Consider the following 23,838-nt stretch of genomic DNA (forward strand, 5'->3'; position numbering starts at 1 on the left):
CTCTATATCCAATAGTTTGCTTTCTTCCATTTCTTTCAGTTGTGACATGTTTCTTTGTCTCTACATTTTGGTTGCCTCCCTGTGTTTGTTTCTATGTATTGGATAGCTGCTAAGTCTCCTTGAGTTGATAGAGTGGCCTTGTGTAGGAGGTGTCCATAGGGCCCAGTGGCTCAGCCTCCGCAATCACCTGAGGTGGACACTCTTGGTGCACCCCTTTGTAGGCTGTGTGCACAGTCTTATAATTGAGCTTTGATTGCTGTTGGTATTACTGGGAGGAATTGACCTCCACGTCAATTGGCTATGAGGACCAGCTGTGTCTACAGTACAGAAGACACCCTTATGGGGTAGGACTTGCTTCAGTGGGGCTTTAGTGCTCACTGAGTCTGCCCCTTGAGTGTGTCATTTATGGATATGAAGAGTTGTAATCTGGTATAGTCTAGCACTGACCACTGGGTACACTGACTCTTGGATTACCAAGGAGATGCAAAGTCAGCCACTGCCTGGAGCCACCCAGCAGGAGCTACAGAGAGATCTGCAGATTTCTCCTCTTTGTATTGTTAAACCCAATACAAAGAGGGCCCAGGTGAGGCCCAGCTATGAAGTAAGGCAGGGTGGTGCTGGTGCCGGGCTTTGGGCCTTTTTTTGATAGCTTTGGGGCTCCCTGACCCAGCTGTAGGTTGTTTGACAGGTCTTAGACTGAGAAAGGACAGGCCATTCATATGCAAAAGCCTCTGCACACAGCTTGGTTGAGGTTGTAAATTGGGTGGGGCAGGGTCTCAGGGAATCACCAGGGCAGAGCAAACAGCAGTGGCTGCCAGTCATCCCTGCACCGGGGAGGTCCCAGCCCAGGAACAGTGACCAATGCAAGCACCTCTGTCTGGATGAAAGCCGCCCCCATGTTCCTGCCCCGATGCCAGACAGTCTAGTTTCTCCCCGTATGTGTCTGGGTCCCCCCAGAACAAGTGGGAGCTTATATCTCCCTCCCAATTAAAAAAGTGGCACATCCAGGTGCCAGCCTGTTCTGTGCCTCTGCACCTTCTACCAGTCTCAATACATTTTCTTCTTTATTTCTCTAGTTGTAGTACTTCCACTCAGCCAGCTTTCCTGTGGTTCTGGATGATAGTTGTTTTATATTTTAGTTGTAATTTTGATGTGGTTGTGGGAGGCAGAAGTACAGGTGCTTACCTATGCCGCCATCTTGATTCTCTCCTAAAGTTGATTTCTTAACATTTTACGTATTCAGTTACCCAAAGCAGAGAAATGCACTGTCTTGGGCATCACTTCTTTGTACTAAAGCAAAACATTACCTGTTATAATAACATAATGCTGTTTGCATTTTTTAAGCATCTACTATGTCAGGTATTATGCTAAGTATACAGTTACTAACTTAGCAGCCCTTAAAATAGATATTATTATTTCAAAGATGAGCAAACTGAGACTTAAGCTTGCCCACGGTCAAACAACTAACTCTCTACCTGGCTTCCAACTCTTATCCCACCCATACTGCCTCCTCCTTCTCTCAGAGCTCTGACTTCATTTTATTATGAAATAAATAGGAAACATTAGTGCCTATACCATTCAGTGTTGAACAGCACAGGATTTGTTTAAATAAATTTTGCAGTGTTGCGTTATAGTGTATACCTCCTCCTCTAGTTCATTAAGACATTTTCTATGAATGGTCATTTTCTATCAGGGACCTAGCTATGGTTATCTGTTTTAAATGATAGATACTTTGCTTAGCAGATTTAAAATGTTCTTTTTCATAGATTTTATAACAGTCTATTACAGATCATTCTGGGTTCTGTCTTTCTAAATTCTTGAAATAATGAAATTTTCTGGAAGAATACTACTTTAGTGTGAACTGTCAGCAGTACATAAAAACCTGTTTTCTTCACTTGTTACTTTTTAGGTAATAAACTGTAAAGAAAGAAATTTTTAATTTCTACCCACATTTTTTGTTTATTTTTATTTATCTTTCTATTCTTTTTTCTAATATCTCCTTTAGCTAAGGAGAGAAAGTGAAACACAGACTACTTGGTTTAATTACTTAATTTTTAAAAAAATTTTACTTGATAGAGTGATGGAATTTGGGGTTTACTTAAGGGTTTTACTTTTTTCAATTCACTTGGTTAGCATTGTAACTTAAACGAATTTAAACAGCCTAGGCTGGGTAGCTCAGTTGGTTGGAACATCATCCCAATATACCAAGGTTTTGAGTTCGATCCCCACTCAGGACACATAAAGAATTAACCAATGAATGCATAAATAAGTGAAACAACAACTCAGTGTTTCTCTTTCTCTCTAAAAATCAATACATTTAAGAATTTTTGAAGTGAATTATATAAGGCAGAGATAAAATAAGACACTTAAAAGCAGAAAATGTTCTTTGAAAAATAGAAGAGCAAACCTGCCAACTCTAAATATCACTGCTGTTGCTTTTTTTTTTTTTTTAAATAGATATTTTATTGATTTTTTTACAGAGAGGAAGGGAGATGGATAGAGAGTTAGAAACATTGGTAAGAGAGAAACATCGACCAGCTGCCTCCTGCACACTCCCCACTGGGGATGTGCCCACAACCAAGGTACATGCCCTTGTCCGGAATCGAACCCGGGACCCTTGAGTCCGCAGGCCTACGCTCTATCCACTGAGCCAAACCGGTCAGGGCTCTGCTGTTGCTTTGATGGTACATTGAGCTCATGCTGAGCTCCTCATCAGATAAGATGGAGCTAGAGCAGCCGTGGGCAAACTACCACGGCCTGCGGGCCGGATACGGCCCGTTTGAAATGAATAAAACTAAAAAAAAAGACCATACCCTTTTATGTAATGATGTTTACTTTGAATTTATATTAGTTCACACAAACACTCCATCCATGCTTTTGTTCCGGCCCTCCGGTCCAGTTTAAGAACCCATTGTGGCCCTCGAGTCAAAAAGTTTGCCCACCCCTGGTCTAGAGGCAGGTCAGCCTTCCTCATTCTAACCTGGTGATTGCATTTGAGTGATTCTTTTCCAGTTCTTATTCCCACTCTTCTCTCTCATGTGATTTACATATATATGGAGATAAATGTATTCATTAAATGTACCCATAGTCTTTTAATTTCCGTTTAGATTTCTGCTGGGAGCACTGTGTTATATTTAACCATCCCATAATTTTGTAAGCATTTTTTTCTGCATGTTTTTGTAAAATAAAGACTAATAATTTTAGGTTTTTAATGTATATACATATATTTTAGGGCTGAAAGACTTGAGAGTTGAAGATGACATCTCATTGAAGGTGATACCTATTTTACCTGCCCTTAATTGTGCACTGCTAGAAGCAAGGAACTCATTTACTGAAGAAGGAATCTGTCTAAATACATTAGTAAAACGTAATTTTCAAGAACTGTACAAGATGGAGAGAAATCCATTGACAACTTCTTCTCAGGATGGAGTAAAAGAGACTTTATTCTTTGGCAAAATGTCCAATGGTTTTGACTTGGTTCCTCCAGCTGAAAAGTGCCCTGTACAGTCTTTAACTCAGTTGAAGACTTATTTTTCAGATCCTAGTGGGTACATTTTGGAAGTATCTACAGCGTTAGATTTATTGGCAGAGCATTCACAGTCTCCTTGTATTTCAGATGGAATTTGTGATGCTGGATTTTCTTTAGTTATGACTCCAGATCCTGAATTTCTTGACTCAGAAGCAGAAGTAAGAAGAGAAACTGAAACAAAAAAGAATTCTGAAGAAATGTTTAAAGCTAGGAAGAGAAATATAGTTACATTAAATTCAGCATCAAATCTGAGAGTTCAGCCAAAGAGGAAGGCCAGCATGCCACCTGTGGTGCAGAGTAAAAGAGTGAACGTGTGCTGTCCCTTCCCCAAAAGAACTCCTGCAAGAGCAAATAGGGCTTCAACCCCTCCAGCAACTCTCAAATTAGTTAAAGGACAGTTTCCTCAGAAAAGAAAAAGAGGTAAGCACAATTTATGGAGATTGAGTTAGTAATAACTGTTGTATTCTAACACTATTCCTGTCAGATCACTGGACTGCAGATGTGCAGTATCAGAAGTTTGTTAGAAATGACAACATTTCTCTCCAGGTGATTTGTCTGCATGCTTAAGTTTAAGGTAGAGATTAAAAACAAGAAATAGGAAAAACTGTAAGATGTCTCCTCAAAAGCCCACCCACCAAAAGCCGTATTTCACTCTAAAACTGCTCAAGCTGTCAGTTATTTATGTACCATTCTAGAAAGATCGTTATCCAGTGTCTTATCTACCCTCAGACAAATAAAAGTAGATGGAGAGGATCTTCTAAAATCATACCCTCACCCTGTGGGTAGCTCAATTGTTAGAGTGTCATCAATAGGTCAAGATTTGGGGTCCAGTTCTCGGTCAGGGCACATATAAGGATCAACCAATGAATGTATCAGTAAGTGGAACAATAAATCGATGCTATCTCTCTCTCTCTCTCTCTCTCTCTCTCTCTCTCTCTCTCTCTCACCAGTAAATTTTAAAAATTTAAATCAGGCATACCAAAACCAGCAAAAAGTAATAACGAGTAGCTTATACATGTATAAAGAGGTGGGGGAAATACCTAGAACCTTCAAAACTAAAACAGGCTGGGGTAGGATTTCTAATCCTTTGTGTGTGTCAGAGTTTAAAAACAGTCACCTGGATCCTGCCATAGATCTGTTGAGTCAGAATGTCCAGTGGCCTGTATTGAGACAATTCCACAAGTGGCTTTGTTGCCCCCCTGAAAATTGAGTAATAATCAGAGTCTAGAGCTATTTAGTCTCTAGTTAAATGCACTTTAGTGAACATAGCACAACAAACAACACAATTTTGCCTTAGAGCCATCTCAGATTATAGGTAGTGTATTTTGTTGAAAAGTAGGGAACTATATGCTGTATGACGCCTTAGAGAAGGAGTCAGCAAAGTGTAATCAACGGACTCCTCAAGCAGTTGTCTCTGGCTACATCACAGCTTTATACAGCACAGCTTTGTACCGTTGGCAGAGGTGTGTGGTTGTGAATAAGAACAGTGACCTTCAAAGCTGAAAATACATACTATCTGCCCTTCACACAAAAAAGGTGTGCCACCCTATCGATAGTATTTCGATTCTAGAAATTGTGGTGCTTAGAGAAGAAACATCAGGGATATGCAGAGCCCCAGGATTCTAGATGATTAAGATTTTACGCTGTGGTTCAACAAATAGTTATTTTTGGCCTGTTACAGTTTGAGAAAATGGTGTATATGTGTGTATTTAGGAGAATGTTGGAAATTATGACAATAGAAAGCAGTGAATCAGACTAAACAACTACTTACAAATAAATTCCAGGCCAACCATATTGTTTCTGCTCTGTATGAACCAGTTTACTTTAAGATATTAAATAAATTATCCATAATTCAACATATATGTTTTCTGTTTCTCAGATGTTTTAAATTTCATCCACTATAAGAAATATGTTTTATTTTGTAGTCAGTACACACAAATTCACACATTACTGAAACAAAAATTTCAAAAGACATTTACCCTATGTGTAATACAATCTGGTATTTTCTCTTCCACTTTGTTTCATTTAAGAAAGAATTCTGGTTGCAACCCATTAACTTTATTTTATAATCCATTGATGGATTATTGCATGCAATTTGAGAAACATGGCATTGAGTGACACTAATAAACAGAAAAGTCCCTGCAGGACACCTTGTTCATGTTTCAGTTTTTCCTCTCAGGATTGTGAGAGATCTTCCCTTTCTGTTTGTGCAGTTGTTTAAAACTTTCCCCTATGTCTTTGTCATCTCACCTTATTTTCTGTCTCTTCTTGATTTAGACTTAACTGTTTTCCTACTTGATTTATATTCCTAATGTATTTATATTCCTTTATACTAAAAATGTATAACGGAATGCTAGGCCTTATTCCTTAAAAAAATATATATGCTGCTTTATTATGTGTAATAGTTTACTAGGGAGGAAAATAATTGGACCCGAAGACATGTACAATATTAAGAGATTCTAAAGCTTTCCCAAAACCCCCAAGAAATAAATTGGTATCTTCTCTACATTTCATCAGCAGTCATCCCAATTTCTGAAACTATTTAGTATTATGTTTTCTGTTCTCAATTAGAAATATTGTTTTCTGTATAATGTAATTTTAAAATTTTGCCAATATTTATGTGTGATTATTTTATACTAGAAGCCCGGTGCATGAAATTCGTGCACTGGGGGGGGGGGGAGCAGGGAGGGGGTCCCTCAGCCCAGCCTGCACCCTCCAATCTGAGACCCCTTTCAATCCAGGACTGCTGGCTCCCAACTGCTCACCTGCCTGATTGTCCCTGCCCGCTTCTGCCTGCCAGCCTGATCACCCCCAACCACTCCCCTACCAGCCTGATCAATGCCTAAGTGCTCCCGCCAGTCCTGTTGCCCCTACCTGCCCTCCCCTGCAGGCCTGGTCGTCCCCCCCTCCCCCGACTGCCCTCCCCTGCCAACCTGGTCGCCCCCAACTGCCCTCCCCTGCAGGCCTGGTCGCTCCTAACTGCCTTCCCCTGCAGGCCTGGCCCCCCCCCCCCCCAACTGCCCTCCCCTGCCGACCATCTTGTGACCACATGGGGGCAGCCATCTTATGGCCATGTGGGGGTGGCCATTTGTGCTAGGGTGTGGTGGTCAATTTGCATATTACCTATTTATTATATAGGATGATGCCTTTGGGGCTAAATTTTTTTTTTTGCTGTGAAACAATTGAAATTATATAAAGCAAATGGGTAAAACATACTAGTAAGTGCTCAAAGGGAGCACTTATATTTTTTTAACTTAAAAAATTGAAACACTATTTTTGTGTTATATAAGCAGATAGTCGCTAGTTTTGTTTTCCTCTTGTGCCTCTGTCTTTAGCTATTTCCTTCCTTCCATGTGAGAAGCAAAGCTGAGCATTTTATAAAAGAGATGAGCAGTTAAAATAGATTTGTAGGAAATTAAATCAGGGGAACACTTTGTCCAGTGTGCTTTTTTCTGTCTTGTCTTTAAAAAATGATTTTTAGAGGTAGTATTAAGACTTAGATATTTACGAGTAGTAAAGTAAAATATGTAAGATGGCACTTTATGAATATACAATCTCTTTTATGTGGTGTGGTTATAGTTTTCACCATATCACCACTTAGGGGCTGTGTTGCTTTTGTATACAATGAATTATCTATCTCCCAGTGCTATGAACTAGTATATCCAGGCTTACTTTACGAAAGATCATGGAGATTTTTAGAAAAATTGAAGTCATACCTTGTTTTTATAAAACTTTTACCCTAATATTTTTCTTCCCCACCTAGTAGGGATATAGACCAACATTAGCAAGTTCATATTTTTATATGTATATGAGAACTTTTAACTCTTGCTTTATTAAAATATGTATATTTTAATGAAATACCCAAAATTTTATTTCCTATTACTATAGTTATGCCCTAAAGTAAAAACACAAATAAAAGGAAAAGCGACGCTGATAAATATTTGAGCCCCCTTACCCTTAAAAAAATGGTGTCTTTTTTATATAAGGTGCTGAGGTGCTGACTGCACAGTTTGTACAGACAACCAAATTGGATACGAAAAACCAAGAAGCTCTTATTTCTAAAGATGTTCCAGTTGCAACGACTCCTAAAAGGGCAAGGAAACAAGAGAAATCTCCAGTCAAAACTGTTCCAAGGGCTAAACCACCTGTGAAGAAATCTCCACAAAAACAGAGGGTAAATATAGTAAAAGGCAATCAGAATCCCAGAATCAGAAAGCAGCCACAACCTGGTAAGAAATACTCTTCCTGTAAATTTAACACCACATGCTGAATAATCAAGGTTACAATATAGTGTGTGGAAATAATATAAGAACAGTTAAAAAACCTATCAATAATTCTTCCTATATTCTTTAATTCAAACATTAATAGGACCAAGTAACTTGATTTCCCATTGTAAATAAGGAAGTTACAAAAGATTCAAGTATCACAAAATAAACCTACTTACTAGTTTGCATAAATCCTAAACATAAACTATAACTTGCCTTTTTTTATGACTAAATGCATGAGCAAGTAGTATCTAGCACAGGGGTCCTCAAACTACGGCCTGCGGACCACATGCAAATACAAATATTGTATTTGTTCCCGTTTTGTTTTTTTACTTCAAAATAAGATATGTGCAGTGTGCATAGGAATTTGTTCATAGTTTTTTTTTAAACTATAGTCTGGCCCCCCAACGGTCTGAGGGACAGTGAACTAGACCCCTGTTTAAAAAGTTTGAGGACCCCTGATCTAGCACTATTTTTCTGGACTATAATTGGTTATAAAAAGTAAATTGCAACTTTATTTGTCCCAGGAGAGTTGTAAAGAGAGTGTTCGAAATAGTAATCCAGAATCCTATATTTGGTTTTAAAAGGCATTAAATTTATTTTAAAGGAAGTTTTACTTTCCTAATTTTGCTAAGTGGATACTGAAGCTTAGTTATATGTACAGTCAGCTGACTGCTTTAGTTCTGTGATTTGAATGCTAGGCATACCCTCTTTACTTGAAAGTTCCATTTTCTCTGAAACTGAACACATACCAGCTCTTCTCCCAGGTCCACGTCCCTTAACTTTTCCTCTTTCTGTGTATAGTGCAGTTCTTCCAATCTGCAAAATCTATAAATTTTACTTTATCTTCCAATATTGAGTCCTGTTGTTTCTTTTTAAATTTGTTTTAACAAAGACTTTATTTTCTCATACCTTTATATTTCTATCAATTTTCTATCTAATTTCCCTGATCTCCTTTCCCTCTTAATGTTTTTTTAGCTTTTAAAAAAATCTAATTTGGTGAGATTTTAAAGAAAGAAACTATGGTTTTGTTGGGGTAATGGTATTATGGGTTGACTTTGTTTTTCCTTTTCTAAATTTTTTTAAAATATTGTTTGATGACTAAATATTTTTTTAAAGCTCACCATATTGTAAACCCCACTTTTTCTTTTTTAATTTCAGAGCAGGAGAAGGAGAGAGAGATAGAACATCAATAATGAGAATCATTGATCGGCTGCTACCTGCATGCCCCCTACTAGGGATCAAGCCCACAAACAGGGCATGTGACCTTGATTGGAATGGAACCCAGGACCCTTCAGTCCACAAGCCAACTCTCTGTCCACTAAGCCAAACTGGCTAGGGCCCTGCAGTATTTATAATTTTGGCATCCATACAAAAAACTCTGCTTGTCTCTCAAGACAGTTAATGTGTTCTTTCTTACTTCTCAGATCCATATTTATCTCCTGCTCTTTCCTAACTTGTCCCTTTCCTGCCAGTGCCTCCCCACAGACATCATACCTCTTCTCTTTTCACTCCTGTGCCCTTCCCCTCCACCAGTCCAGGTTTCCTCCTGCTCTGATCTTCTGATCTCTCACTTTTCTCTCATTTTCTTTTGGGTTTTTGAGAACATTATGGAATTAAATTTATCCTGCTTTTCAATCATTTGGTGTGGTTTGATCCTGTCTTTACAATTAGTTTATAAATGAGTATAAATACCTATATAATACCTATGTTCTTAGCCATGACATTTGAATTTTGGCTCTCAGGTAGTTATAGACTAATTGATTAATGGGAAGAAGGTATGCAATTGAGTATTGACAGAAAAGTGAGTCCAGAAAATGAAAAGTTTTGAAAATGTGTATTCAAAAATAGGCTGATTTGTATTGCAAATGTCTGTATATATTGTGCAGCCACATTCCAAGTTAAAATTTTAAGATTACCACCTCTTAAATAATCTCTTGATTTTCTTTTATTTCTTAATTGTCTATACTAATCTGTTTCATTTTTCATACTTGAAATATGAGTTTAAGAAGGCTCAATCTTTTTGTTACTGAAACTAATGGTTTTCTGTTCTTTCTAAAGTTTTCAATATAGTCTTTGGCATTCTCTTACTTGTATTTCTTAAAATAGATTATTAGATCATATTTCCAATGATTGAGAACCTCTAGCAACTCAGTAATTAAATGCTTATGCTTATTTATTAACACAAACCCTTTTGAACTCAACACAATATACTTTGTGTTCACCTTATTCATAGGTGATAAGAGCCATACTGTTAACAAAGATAAAGTGAAATTAGTATCAATAAACACATTAGATCATAAAGTAAATTTCATGTTTCCAAAACACCTGTTATGAACTTTTGTCCTTCATGATAACCGCATTTAAGAAAGCCGAATTTATGTCCTGACAATACAAGTAAACCACTTAAGAATGTCAGTTTTCTGATTAAAGACAAGTGAGTAGGTAGATTTGATTATCTGCAGAGAGAAGAATTATCAATAGATAAGGAGATTTGCTACTTTGCAGATAGAGTAGAGAGGAAATGTTTGTGTAGAAATTAAAGTTTTAAAAGGTAATGAAATCAATTAGCTATTCTGAATACTCATGACTTTAAACTTTTTTATTCATATCATTGCATATTATAATTAAATATCAACATGGTTAAAATCATCTCTATTTTGAACTTAGGTGGTTTCTCTAATCACTTATTAAAGGAAATAATTTAAGGAAGTATATTATCATACTATAATATACAATTCAAACTTTGAAGTTCTTATGTTTGCACTAGATTGTGAGCTCTCTGAGGGCAAGACTCCTGTTTTCTGCTGTTCGTATATTCCTTTAGCTGAGCAGGGTACCTTGTGTGTGGTTCAGTACATGCATTTTTGAAGGGTGATTTCTTGTTAATATGCACATTCCTTAGGACTTCCTTCTTCCTCCGGTAATTACATTATAATAGATATGAGACTAGAAAGAGACCTCAGTCTGATGGTAACATTTTAATATAAAGTTTATGCAGCATATCAATGTTTTTCTTGAATATATTGACTTAACCAATAATATGGCAAGGAATTAATTTTATGAAATCAAATGCTATGGTTTTTTTCTCCTTTTATATTGAAGCCAAAGGAGAAACTGCTTCTCAGCTTCAATCAAAAATTTCATTATGTGGGCAAGAAGATGTTATTGGTATAAATACAGCTCAACCAGAAAATATCACAGTGGCTCAGAAAGCTCCAGCTGAGAATTCCATTGTCAACTGTGACTCCCAGGCCCTAAACCTGTTAGCTGATCTCGCATTAAGCGCTGCTACCTCTACCACACCACCATCTGAGCCCAGAAATCTTCCTTGCTCTTCTGAATTGCCACAAAGCAGTGTTTTGCTTTCTAAAGAACATTCTCTGAGCAATACATCTGACCATGAATATCATAGAGGAGTTAAAAGTAAAAAAAGGGGAGTGTTACCTAAGCCCTCCTCTGATAAGAAGAGTAATCTGACATCAGACTCCACTGTCAGCCAAGAGGAAGAGAGCTTGGTTCCTGACAGTCAGACCCCTATGGAAGCCCAGTCGGCACTTCCTGAGGAAACAATGGAAACTTCAGATGCAAGCCAAAGTTCTGTTGCTGTGGAACATTCCTATGCCCTGCTCCTTGCAGAACATTCAAAGAAGGTGCTACAGCAAAGAGGGTTACCAGGCCCTGCCTTCACCAAGAATGGCACAAAAGGCCCTGAAGCAGGAACCCCAGTGGGAAAAGTAATGCCATTTCGGCATCAGCTGAGCACCTCCCCTATTCAAAAACTTCCTGAGGACCCAGTACTCAAGCGCAGGAGCAGATTGCTGTCTTCCAGCCTGAGAGACTTTTACTGCTCTCGTACTGTGTTCAGCTGTGACGGCTCCTTCAAGGTCACTTTCAAGTGTGAAACAAACTATGTATTCAGCTTAGACAGCAAATATACCAACAACCCACTGGAGAAAACTGTACTAAGAGCATTACATGGGTAAGTAGGAGTAACACTTGATGAAATGGAGGTAAATTTCCTATTGAAATAAGTATAATGAGCAGAGATACTTGTGCCAAACTGTGGGAAAGGAGAAAGCAGTATTTTACGTAAATCCATGATTCAATAATAATATCAAGCAGTTGTGTTTACTGACACCAAAGAATATGAGGCTGGTTCTGCCACCATCTGTGATCACATGGAGAACTTTTGCAAGGTAACTTTAGCCTTGAATAGCTTGCCATTTTGAGGTGCTCCTTCATAAGCCTTTGCAGTCTTTGAATTATAATATTCAAATGAGGTCATAATGTAAAATAATGAGATATAGAAGTAATGCTTTACAGATTGAATTCCAGAAGAAACATTCAAAGAATTACTTCTAGCTTGTAAAGCTGATCAGATTGCTATGAGTAAGCAATTTTTCATGGGGTTGTTCTGTAATTTTCCTCAAAAAGTGGTCAGGGCAGTAATAGAGTGGCAGAAAGTGTGGGCTTTGGAGTGTGGACTAATGTGGTGTTTCATTTGGGCTCTCCCACTTACTAGCTTCTGTGACCCAGAAGTTCCTGTGCTTCAGGACAGTGCTTCTCAATCTTTATTGTGTACACAACTCATATAGGGATCTCACTGAACTACAGATTTTAACTCAGTCTATTTGGGATGGGACCTGAGAATCTACAGGCCTAACAGATTTCCAGGCGATACCAACAGTTGTTACATGCATTTGGGTTTTGCATGGTGACTGGCACATGCTAATGAATAGACTAAGAGCAGGAAATATTAGCTGTATGAAATGGTATTGAGCTACCTATTAGTGGAATATTTCATATGTGAGTGACTAAATTGTGTCAGATTTGTTTCCTTGACTGGAGTTAGGAGCTCACACTCATAAGAGTATACATTTACTGCTATGTTCCCATGTATTTATGAGGTCGTTTTCTGAGCCTTAATCCTATTTAACTGAAGCCTAGCTTGGTAGACCCTCTGACTCATCCCATTCCAGCTCTCTGCTATCGTTTTGCCTGGCAGTGGCCAGAACTGTTTTGTGTCACCCCTTTTGGTTTCAGGAGGTTTCCCAGAACTATAATCTGAAAATAGTATAGTTCCACTGAATTGCCCATGGGTACATTTTAATTTTTAGACTTTCCCAACTATTAGAAGAGAAATACAAAAGTAGAAATGAGTAAGCCAGACTTAGCAAAGTCAGTTGCTAAAACCATTATCTAGATAATAGGTATACTGTGTCCACGAAAGTTTGCATGTTATCAAAGAAAAATCTGTTGGGAGATCTGTTTTTATCATGTTTCTACCACTTAGGGGTTTTGTGATTTGAAAGAAGTCACTTAAAGCTTTGATGTTCAGTTTTCTTCTCTGTCTCAGTAAAACGAGTAGATTAGGTTCATTGCAAGTATTTGTTAAATCAACTTCATTTTTTAACTTATTTGTTGCATGTCTGTGTAATTTTTAAAATAAAAATAAACTCAAAAATTAAGGTTAATAATGAAGGCCACTTGCTTATGTTAATAATAAAGTAACCATTTTCAATGATTTTTGTATGTTCTTTCTTTAAAATCTCAGGCCCTGGAACACTGATTTACCTGATAATGTGGAAGAAGTGAAGCTTTTACTTCATATGTGGGTGGCTTTGTTTTACAGCAATCAAAACAGAGTCATACGATCATCCCGAAAAGTAGTAGAGCACAGCAACCCTGCCAAATATGTGTCTATCAATACTACAATAGAATCTTTTCAATTCAGTGAAATTGAGGAGTCCCCCAGTGTGGAAAGATGTTCTGTAGGCCCTTTGTTGGAGACAGAGGAAGCTCCCAGAGGTCATAGTGCTGAAGTGTCCTTCCCTGACACTAACTCCTTGCTTCCTTTCATTAAACCACCTGCAAGAGGCTTGGAACTCTGGGTACAGAATGAACAGAAAGAAGTTTTTGTAAGAGAGGATCATCCAGATACTCCAGAAAAGCAGAATTTCATCTATTCTTGTAATAATGAGGTAAGTAAAGCTGAATACTACCAATTCTGGCATTTTTTTAAGTTTTCTTCTTTATATATAAAATTACATTCAAAATAAATTCGTTTATTTTAGGGAAGTAGATTCTCTAGCTTTGTAAGTCGTTATAATGCCCAAAACTTAGTCTTCATGAGTATTGCTCATAGTTTGCAGGTGGAGCTTATCTGTCATCCTGATTGAAGAAACAGAAGTAAAAAATAATGGGGTTCAGATGATCTGGGAACCAACCATAATTATGTCACTTGTTTGTTGTATAATTTGGGACAAATTACCTGCTCTCTGAGCTTATTTTTCTTATAAAAAGAGGCGAATAATATTCATTATGTCTTTTACCCAGAGTAGTGTTTAAGGATCAGATGTGGTAATAGTAAATATTAGAAATCTTTGATAAACATTAAATTAAAATATATATTAAAATTATATTTGAAAACAATACTGTCACAGAAAATACAATGCCAGGCCTCTCATGGGTCTGTAGATAACTATTTATAAATAAAGAAAATACAGGCCAGATCACCAAATTTTAACAGGAGCAAAGAATTTGTATATCAAAATTCCAAGTAAATGGATTGACAGAATGCCTGCCTTTTAAAACTTTCAGCTCAGTTTTATTTCAGAATAATTTTGCGTGGTTTTGGTTACCTTTAATGCCTGTCTTCACATGAGTAGGCAGTGTTTCTATACCTGGGGTTACTTGGGGATTTGCAGGTACAGGGGTGAGCCTCAGAGGGTCTGTGAATGTCTCCTGACGCTCATCGTCTTCATCATAATGAAGACTGATGTACGTAATGCTATGGACCAGATAATGGTTTGGGCCCGTCCTTGGCTCACATTAACTCAGCTAATTATCACAAAACCCAGTGAGGAAGGACCCTTCCTTTCTGTCTTATAGATGAGAAAACTAAGGCATGGAGGAGTATGGGAATTGCCTGAAGCCATATAGTTAGCAGATTGTCAAGCCAGGATTCAAATTTATACCGTCTAGATCAGCGGTGCTCAACCTGTGGGTCGCGACCCCTTTGGGGGTCGAACGACCCTTTCACAGGGGTCGCCTAAGACCATCGGAAAACACATATATAATTACATATTATTTTTGTGATTAATCACTATGCTTTAATTATGTTCAATTTGTAATAATGAAATTGGGGATCACCACAACATGAGGAACTGTATTAAAGGGTTGCGGCATTAGGAAGGATGAGAACCACTGGTCTAGATGTTTCTTAATGTTAAATTCTGTGTGCATATGTGTGTGTTCATGTGTATATTTACATACATGAGTTTCCTGTGTGTATATGATTTTTCTGATGGGGTTCATAAATTTCATATGATTCTCAAAGATACATAAAATCCAGTTAAGAATTACTGCCTTAGAATAAGAAAATATTTATAGTTTAGTCAGGCCGATATATATGTACTACTTATAAAGTATTTTTTGTTGTGGTAATATGTAATTAACTATCATCAGTATTAATTTTAGAAATGATCTTTGCAAATGTAAAATAGAGTATTAAGAAGGAAGTAATGGTATTAAAATTAATGATTTCTAAAAATTTCTATAGCATGTATTTAAAAATTTTCCATCATCTTCCTAGATACTGTGCCTTTACTTTAAAGATGCACACACAAATGCTATACCATTCCTTTGTTCTACAAGTGGGCAAACTAGGACACAAAAGAATTCCAGCACAGTGGGCATTAGAAACCAATAGCCATGTTGCTTTTAGTTGTGTGTTTAATTTTGCAGTTCTTTTAAATGATCACACTTTGCTTTAGAAACATTACACTTCACCTGTAGTCTAAACATATCAAGATTATCACAAATGCATTTCCCTAAGACCACAGGCATGGTAAGGTTTGGGACTGTGGTCAAAGATTAACAGCCACAGTATGACTGGGTGGGAAAATTCTCAGAATAACTCCTACCATTAAGACTTTCCTGTGTTTTGTGCCTGGCCAGTAATGTTCTCTTAAAACTCTGAGTCTCAGTTCCCACGCTGCCAGTTCCTCAGCTCAGTGTTTTCTGTTAAGGCAGATGTTTTTAGTGAGGTTTGAAACCCAGGTCCTGACTTTTAACATGATTGTCACAAGACATGGCAGGAAGTCTGTGATCATAATGTTCCAAAAGTTAATATATGGTTAATATATATGGTTAATTGTATGATCAGTCCATTTTACTATATTCTGGACAAGACTATGTTTCAGCCTTTTAAAAAAACACCTGTTTATGAGGTTATCAAAATTATCCAGAAGTAATTTCTCCTAATGTTTAACCCAGATCCACATTCACCAACAGTCCCTTTGGTTCACTTTATTCATGCAAACTGTACTATGTTTTATTGTGCTCTGTTGAATAGGAGTTATTACAATGAGAAAGAAATTATCTCCAGTTATAAGCAAAGAAAATAGCTGAGGAATAAGAGATTTTCAAGTCTTTAAATTGTCAGTGGACTAGCCACTTTTCTTCCTAAAAGTTCTTTTTAAAAAATGGGCTGTGAAATAAGTTTTGGAGATCTCATCTGTGTGTTTTATGTTTAAAGAAAACAAATTCCTATTTGTGGGGTATTTTAAGCCTGTCTAAAAAGAGATGGATTTGTTTGATCTTTACCCTGTCTTATTCTTACAGATTAGAAAATTCAAAAGAATGGACAAACTCAAATTAATCCTTTCCTATTCTGTTCTTCACATATAAATGTTTAAAATAATCTGTTTGACTCTTGAGTTAGTTTTTTTACTTTTGTCATTTCAGATCATTGAGGGGAAATCCAAACAAGAGTCATCAGATAAAACAGAGACTTCTAATCTTGTGCTTTCTAACACTGGAAGTATCCAAATTAATGGACCTTCTATTCCTGGTGAAGATAAAACCTTTGAGCCACTTGATAGCACAAGAGTGACTTCTTTTGATACAGTCACACAAACCACATTCACCAAGACTTGTGATGGGATCAGCAGTCAGTCAGTGATTTGTCAAAAATCTGTGTATAGCACCCTTGAAAGCAAAGTCGATAATTTCCATGCAACAGTGCAAGCAAAAACAAGTGGTTTACAGACCCTTATCGAGCATAGCAGCCCCCAAAACAAAGAATGTCAGCCTTCACAGGAAAAGAAAGATGATATGGGGTATGTAATGATTAATCTGGAACCAGTTACTCTTACTTTTGAAAAAAATGCATGTATACCAATACAGGCAGAAATTGCAAATAGAGCTGATAAACCTACAACCTTTAATATGGAGTTGCTTAAACAAGTATCACCTGCTAGAAGTTTTAGACTTCCTATATCCACATTTGAAAAGGTACAAACACAAGGTCTTAAGGACATTCTATCTCTAGCAACGTCAGGAGAAAAACGCACTAAGTACCTTTGTGCCTCCTCAGTAAGTGGAGAAACACTAGCTAATAATGAAATGTGCTCATTACAGAAAGAGATTCCTGTTCCAGGCTCATCATTGCCAACTGATAATTCATTGGAAAAGGAGGCATTACCATTAGTTAAAAGTTGCAATTCTTCATTACCCAGAGAAGAAGTGAAACTCTCTCAAGAATTTTTTCTGCAACCTAAGAGTCTCTTAAGCATATCTTCAGAAGAGGTTTTGGAGCCATCACAGATTGAAGAAGCCTCACCATCAGCCTCTGCCATGTTGGAAAAAAATTACTCACTTAGCTGCATTCCATCAAGAAGTAATACATCAAATGGCTCTTTAGAATTAAAGAGTGACAAGAGTGGTCTAAACAGTGAACATAGGAATTTTGAATCATTTAAGTCCGCATTTGCTAAACAAACCAGCCTATCTATAAATGGAGAGGAGGTAAGCCTAGAGTTAGAGGAAGATTCTGACATTGACCTAACTCTCACAATATCACCACCTACAAGTCCCAGAGAAGAAATGCCAGCTGGTGAAACAGAGCAACATCAGGGGGCCCCATTACCAAATTTAGAACTCCAGGATATAGATGAAGACATAATTGAGCCACAAGAAGTGACTTTCATAGAAAACAGAGAAGTGAATTCTGCTAAATATACTTCTGCCCTTGAGCTTACAGAGGAAGTTAATGTTACTTCAGACTTTCCCTTTGGTTCTTTAATTGAAGAAGTGTCACCAGCTTCTAGTCCTGACCCCCAGATACCAGTTGAAGAAACACAACCATCTCGGGATGTGTCTCCATGTAGTTTAAAACATCCCGATGCACAGAGTGGGAAAAGTGGCAAATTCTCCCACATTGAGTCAGTAGATTTGGCCATAACAGAAAAGGAAAATTCTTTTGGTCCTATCCATCCAATGGGACAAAATAACGTAACTCAGGTACCACAAACACAACTTCCTGCTGAAATGCCTCTACTATTAAATAATCATCCAGGAAGAAAAGATAAGCATTCAACCCTTCTGGGCAAAGTAACTAAGGAAATTGTCCCAAGTGAACATCGTGAGGATTTCTCTTTCTCAGAAAAGGTGCCATGCTGCAATAAAGAATTAAGCCAGCCTGCCTCAACTGGCAGTTACAGAGCTGACTTCAAGACTTCTCTAGAAAAATTGGTAACGTCAGGAAATCCATTGCAGCCGATCAGTATAGAAAACAGAAATTCAGGCTTAAATCACCTTGCCTTGGAGACCAGTGAGCCCCCATATAGTCCTAGAAAGATTTTGGAAAATAAGTCTTTGGTTGATACATTTATTTCTACAAATAGTCCAAGTGAAATAACGAATGTATCGTTAAAACAGGAGACTAGTCCGAAAAGCATTAAGAGTCTCTTTAGCAGTGATTTGAAAATAAATGAAGGCAATTACATGCAAGTTCAGTCCTTGAGCTCTGACTCAGTCGATGAAGCTGATGATACACAGGCACACAGGCACCCAGAGATCCCCAACCGTGCTTTTTCCTCAAGTGGTGCTACCGTAACCCATTTTACAAGACCCATAAACGTTGAGACAGGGTTTCAAACACAGGAAATATCAGTAGTCAGAATGGCCAGTTTGCTTAAGAATAGTGAAACCGAAGCTGAATTATATGAAAACAACATAGACCTAGGAGGTATTGACTCTGAATCAAACACATCATCTCCAGAAGGCAAACAAAAAACCACCCATATGCCGCAAGATATGTCAACATGCAACACAAAAGATCTGTCGAATAAAGGACTTTCCCCCATGTATCTATATGCTGATTCTCATCAAAACACAGCAGTCACCAGTGAAAATGTCAATAAAGAGCCTTCTGCCTTTTTTGTTCCCAAATCTTGTGCTGCTCTTGTTTGTGGAGTCTCTAAAGAGCAAGTGGAAAATAAAAGCTCTGGTGAGGGGATCAGGACTGAGGAGGACTCTGAAACCCGCGAGGGAGATATGGATAATAGTGTGAATTCTGACTTCCATTATGAGCCACTTTCCGGAGACTCTGATCAAGACTCTTTTGGTGATTGTAGAAATCCCAAATTAGACATGGAGAGTTCCTGCGCTTTGCGATGTAGTCACAAGAAAGAAGGTGCTTTGAAAGATGGTTATGACTCTTTCCTGAGCCTAAACAATAGTCATAAGGACGATTGGGCCTACTCTACCCAGGTTTCAGAGTTGGAGACCAGCATACCTCCCCGAAACCGATTTGATGGATTAAAGAAAGAAGATAAGAGTGTGCCATGTTACATCCAAATCAGAGATCTCCATGGTATCCCCAGGACTTACACTAATTTTACTATAACTAAAGAGGTCAAAGGTACCAAGAGAACTTTGCACGGCCTGAGGAGGCAGCGCAATTTCACTGCTAAACATGGCTTGCTAAGCTCCTGGACAGATACTTGGCAGATAGAAGATAACCTTACTCAGAACACTTTAGATCTGGAATATCTGCGTTTCCAACAGAAACTGAAGCAAATTGTAAAGAAAGGGGATTCCCAGCTTTCTCCATCTTCCACCAATGACTTTTTGAAGAAACCACCTCTCCAAATTGCCTCTGAAGCTTTCCCTTTGCCAAAAACATCTGAATCCTCAGTTCTCCATTCTCCATCCCAGAGCAAAAGTACCCTCTTGGTAACAATCATGCACTCAGACTCCAGGCCACAGAGCCAGCACCCGAGACGCCACAGGTCCAGCAAATTAGACAGTTCTTCCTTTTGGAAGGAAAGATGTGATCGCAGGAAAAATCATCTTACAAATTCTAAAAGAAATCAGACTGTTTCTTTCCACCTCAACAAACTGAAATATAATAGTACTTTGAAGGAATCCCGGAATGATATCTCCCTTATTCTCAATGAATATGCGGAATTCAACAAGGTGGTGATGAATGGCAATCAAGTCAGTTTGCGAGTTAAAGAGTCAAGTGTTGGTTCTGGAGAAGCCACATCTCAAGAGATGTATTCTTCTTCCCCAAGAAGATCAGCCTCCTATGAAGACATGATTACCGACTTGTGTAACAGTTTGCGCGTCAAACTAAAAAGTGTCGTGAAAGAGGCGTGCAAAAGCACCTTTCTGTTTTACCTCGTTGAGACAGAGGACAAGTCATTCTTTGTGAGAACAAAGGTAAGGTGACAGATTTTTTTCTTATAGATTAGATTATTTTGATTGCTGTCTAATTTTAGCTTAAAATAATTTAGCATTCTTGGCTTCAGAAAAAGATGATATATGAAGTGGTATTTGAGTTTCACAGCTCAGTTTTTATCTGCATACCAAATGTTATGCTGCAAGGATCTATCTGTCTTTGGTACTATACTTGAAGATATGTAATGATGTTCCAGAATTAGTGGAATGACTAATTTTCACAAAAAGTTACCAGTATAAACATACTCAAATTCAAATACAAATACAAATAGGTTCTTAGGTAAAATGCAGATTTTTAAAAATTACATTATTAAGCCCTAGCTGGTTTGGCTAAGTGGATAGACCATCAGCCTGTGAAAGGTCCCAGGTTCAATTGCAGTCAAGGGCACGTGCCCAGGTTGTGGGCTCGATCCCCAGTAGGGGGCATGCAGGAGGCAACCGATCAATGATTCTCTCTCATTGATGTTTCTATCTCTCCCTTCCTCTCTGAAATCAATAAAAATATAATTTAAATTAAAACTGCTTTATTAATATGGATAATTGAGAGGGACCTCTTTTGGTTTTAGATCAGCGGTTATCAACCTGTGGGTCGCGCGACCCCTTTGGCGGTTGAACAACCCTTTCACAGGGGTCGCCTAAGACCATCCTGCATATCAGTTATCTACATTATGATTTATAACAGTAGCAACATTACAGTTATGAAGTAGCAACGAAAATAATTTTATGGTTGGGTCACAACATGAGAAACTGTATTTAAAAGGCCAGAAGGTTGAGAACCACTGTTTTAGATGTATTTTTTTATTGAATTTTAGGATAACTGATGTTCTCATAAGAACATGATACTTAATTTTAAATGATGTAACCATGGTAAAATTCTAACTTCACAGGAGCCAGAATCCATCTCCATTTACCATGAGCTTCCTCATTTTATCCCCTCATAATTTCTCTTATATTTTTAGAAAATACAGTATTCTCTCTTTTAACTTTTAAAGTATAATTTCAAATTCATATGAAGGCTGCAGAAATGTTAACATTTCTGAATGTTAAAATATACCTCACTATTTACATTTCACCCAGATGCCCCACTGTTAACATTTCTGAACCATTTGAAAATATGTTGCAGTTACGATGTCCCATTACCTCTGAATACATATGTATTACCTTCATATGAGACTGCTGCACTAAGGAAGCAACTGTGTATATTACCCAACAAGAAGGACACTGTTTTGTATGATCACAGCACAACCCTAGAAATCAGGACCTGAGCACTAATGCACTGTGCTAGTTCAGCCCACAGACCCCATCTTAAGTTCAGTATCATATTGTCTTTGCTTATCATATGTCTGTTTTTGTCAGATTCCTATTGTACAGTAAAACTTTGATTTTGCAGGTTTCAATTTAAAGGACTTCAGATTTAATGGACAAAATTTCCAGTCCATGTCATATGTGAAAAATAAAACCTTGTTACTTTTAAAATGCTTTTAATCAAAATTTGCTTATAATTAACAGGTTATTTTTGTTATTGTTAATTCACTGTTATTTTCAACAAAATTTTAGTATGTAGGCCATATGTTGGAAAAACCACTAGTAATTTCACCAACATAATTATTACATATCTACAACTAAAGTCTACATATTTAAGTTAGAGTCACCATAACCAGTGTTGGGAGAATGATTAGCACATGATCACACTGAATCTCTCGAGGTGATTGGTTTTGTTTTCTCAGGTGACTTTATGCTGGCTGGTGTTCTGATTTGTGCTAAGCCACGCCCCAGCTATGTGCATTTGTTTACTCATGGTGACTGGTGAATACATGCATTTACTAAACCTATTCAGGATAAATTTAAAATTACAGTATAGAAAATCTCTGTGAAATAATTTTTTTATACATATTTCATTTTAATTACACAAACATGTCTAATAAGTAAAAACAAGTAAACTAATTTGTCAATTTAACATACACATTTGGAAATTCTGCTTTATTATATTTAACCGACTTTCAGCTTTAAAAGACACCACCTTGCCCAAATTAATCCATTATATTAAGGTTTTACAGTATTAACATTTTTCATTTTGTTGATAGTTTCTACTAATTCCCTCCAATATACAGTTAATAATCATGTTGTAGTTATTAGTAAGTGGGAGATACAATAGAATATGTAAATATCCTATTCTTCTTGAGACTTTCACCCACCAGATTGATTCTTGTCTGAATCAGATATTGTGATGGTTGCCACATCGTGGTATTCTAATTCTGTCATTCCTTGTACATTCCTTAGTTGGCCTTCTGCTGTAGGGTAGAGCTTTTCGTTCCCTTCGATTTGTTCTTTTGCTTATATCAGTGTGAACCCATGTTCCATATTATTTTACTCAAAAGTTATCATTTGGTTATCATTATGTTAATGCTCAGATTTCCCCAGACCCAGCTAGTGGGAGTCCCTTTAAGAGTTGGCTTCTGTGTCCTTTAGACAAGTCCCTATAATTCTTTGGCTAACTTCTCCCTTTGTGGTACAATGTGATGTTACAGGCTAATCTTGTGTATTTCCTCACTCAGCCTTGAAGTCAGCCACTTCTCCAAGGAGCTGTAATTCGTTTTAGTGAAGAATCGCATTTGGAATTGTTGTGGGCAGCAAGAATGGCACCAGGTGTTAGACCAGTGGGGTCAGACCAGATCTGGGTTCAGCAACCTTGGAACTTGAGTTCTAGCTAGGAAAGAATTCAGAGCCAAGACTCAAACTATAAGAGAACATTCATTTGGAAAATCAGAGAGGCAGAAGTTTCATAGAAGAAATGGGCTTAGAAAACAAGTGATAGAGGTAAAGGAAGGGCCCTTGGAGCTTAGAAGTGAGGAAGGTATAGGTGACGTGCCTGGGGAGGATAGAGAAGGGACTGGGGAAGGAAATAGGTGTGCTCCTGGGAGGGAAGGCATGCTGGGTCCTCAGTCCTAAGGGTGGAGATTTCAGGGGAGGTCCTAAGGGAAGATGTCAGTAGAATATTCATCAGCTTTCCAGGTGTGTCCTTTCAGGGTCTAGGTCTCCCCCGACTGATTAGTTAGTTGGTGCCAGGGCAGGGGATCATTCTCCATTGCATCCAGTCCTAAGGTCAGCTGTGGGGTTGCTTGTCTGGTTCTGCTGCTTTCCTGGGCCTGGACCTGAGACACAACTGAGGCCTAGATGTTATCTCTAGGAAAGAAATGTCATGGGATTGGGGTCTAAACCAACAATATGCTAGAGGAGGAAAGGTCACCCTGGGGACGAGATCCGACCCTACAAACGCCCGTTGCTAGGCACCCGGGACCTTCTACCCTGGTGACCTTGTGTATCTGGCCCATCATCCTTGCTCTGCTCATGTCTGCCTGCCTGCCTGCCACAGAATCAAGACTTGGCAGTGGGTGAACTCAGTGCTACTGGATGCCTTTGCATCTACATCCGTCAAGCAAACAGCCAAGAACTATCTGTTAAATGTACAAATAACACCTGTATGTTTCTTTTTAAAATAAAAATAGGGCACAC

At 37.9% G+C, this 23,838-nt stretch overlaps 1 protein-coding gene across 1 annotated transcript in view; it reads left to right on the top strand.

Moving 5' to 3' along the window:
* TASOR2 (transcription activation suppressor family member 2) overlaps nucleotides 1-23,838 on the top strand; it is a gene marked incomplete at its 5' end in the record, with an annotated part of 91,448 nt that overhangs the window by 56,408 nt on the left and 11,202 nt on the right. The window contains 5 exon segments of the mRNA XM_081091037.1: nucleotides 3,233-3,949; nucleotides 7,516-7,758; nucleotides 10,900-11,776; nucleotides 13,352-13,778; nucleotides 16,546-20,307. Of these exon segments, the coding sequence (XP_080947163.1) occupies nucleotides 3,233-3,949; nucleotides 7,516-7,758; nucleotides 10,900-11,776; nucleotides 13,352-13,778; nucleotides 16,546-20,307 (6,026 nt within the window).

The sequence above is a fragment of the Myotis nattereri genome (assembly GCF_964212035.1).
Source record: "Myotis nattereri genome assembly, chromosome: 1".
NCBI classification, from domain to species: domain Eukaryota; kingdom Metazoa; phylum Chordata; class Mammalia; order Chiroptera; family Vespertilionidae; genus Myotis; species Myotis nattereri.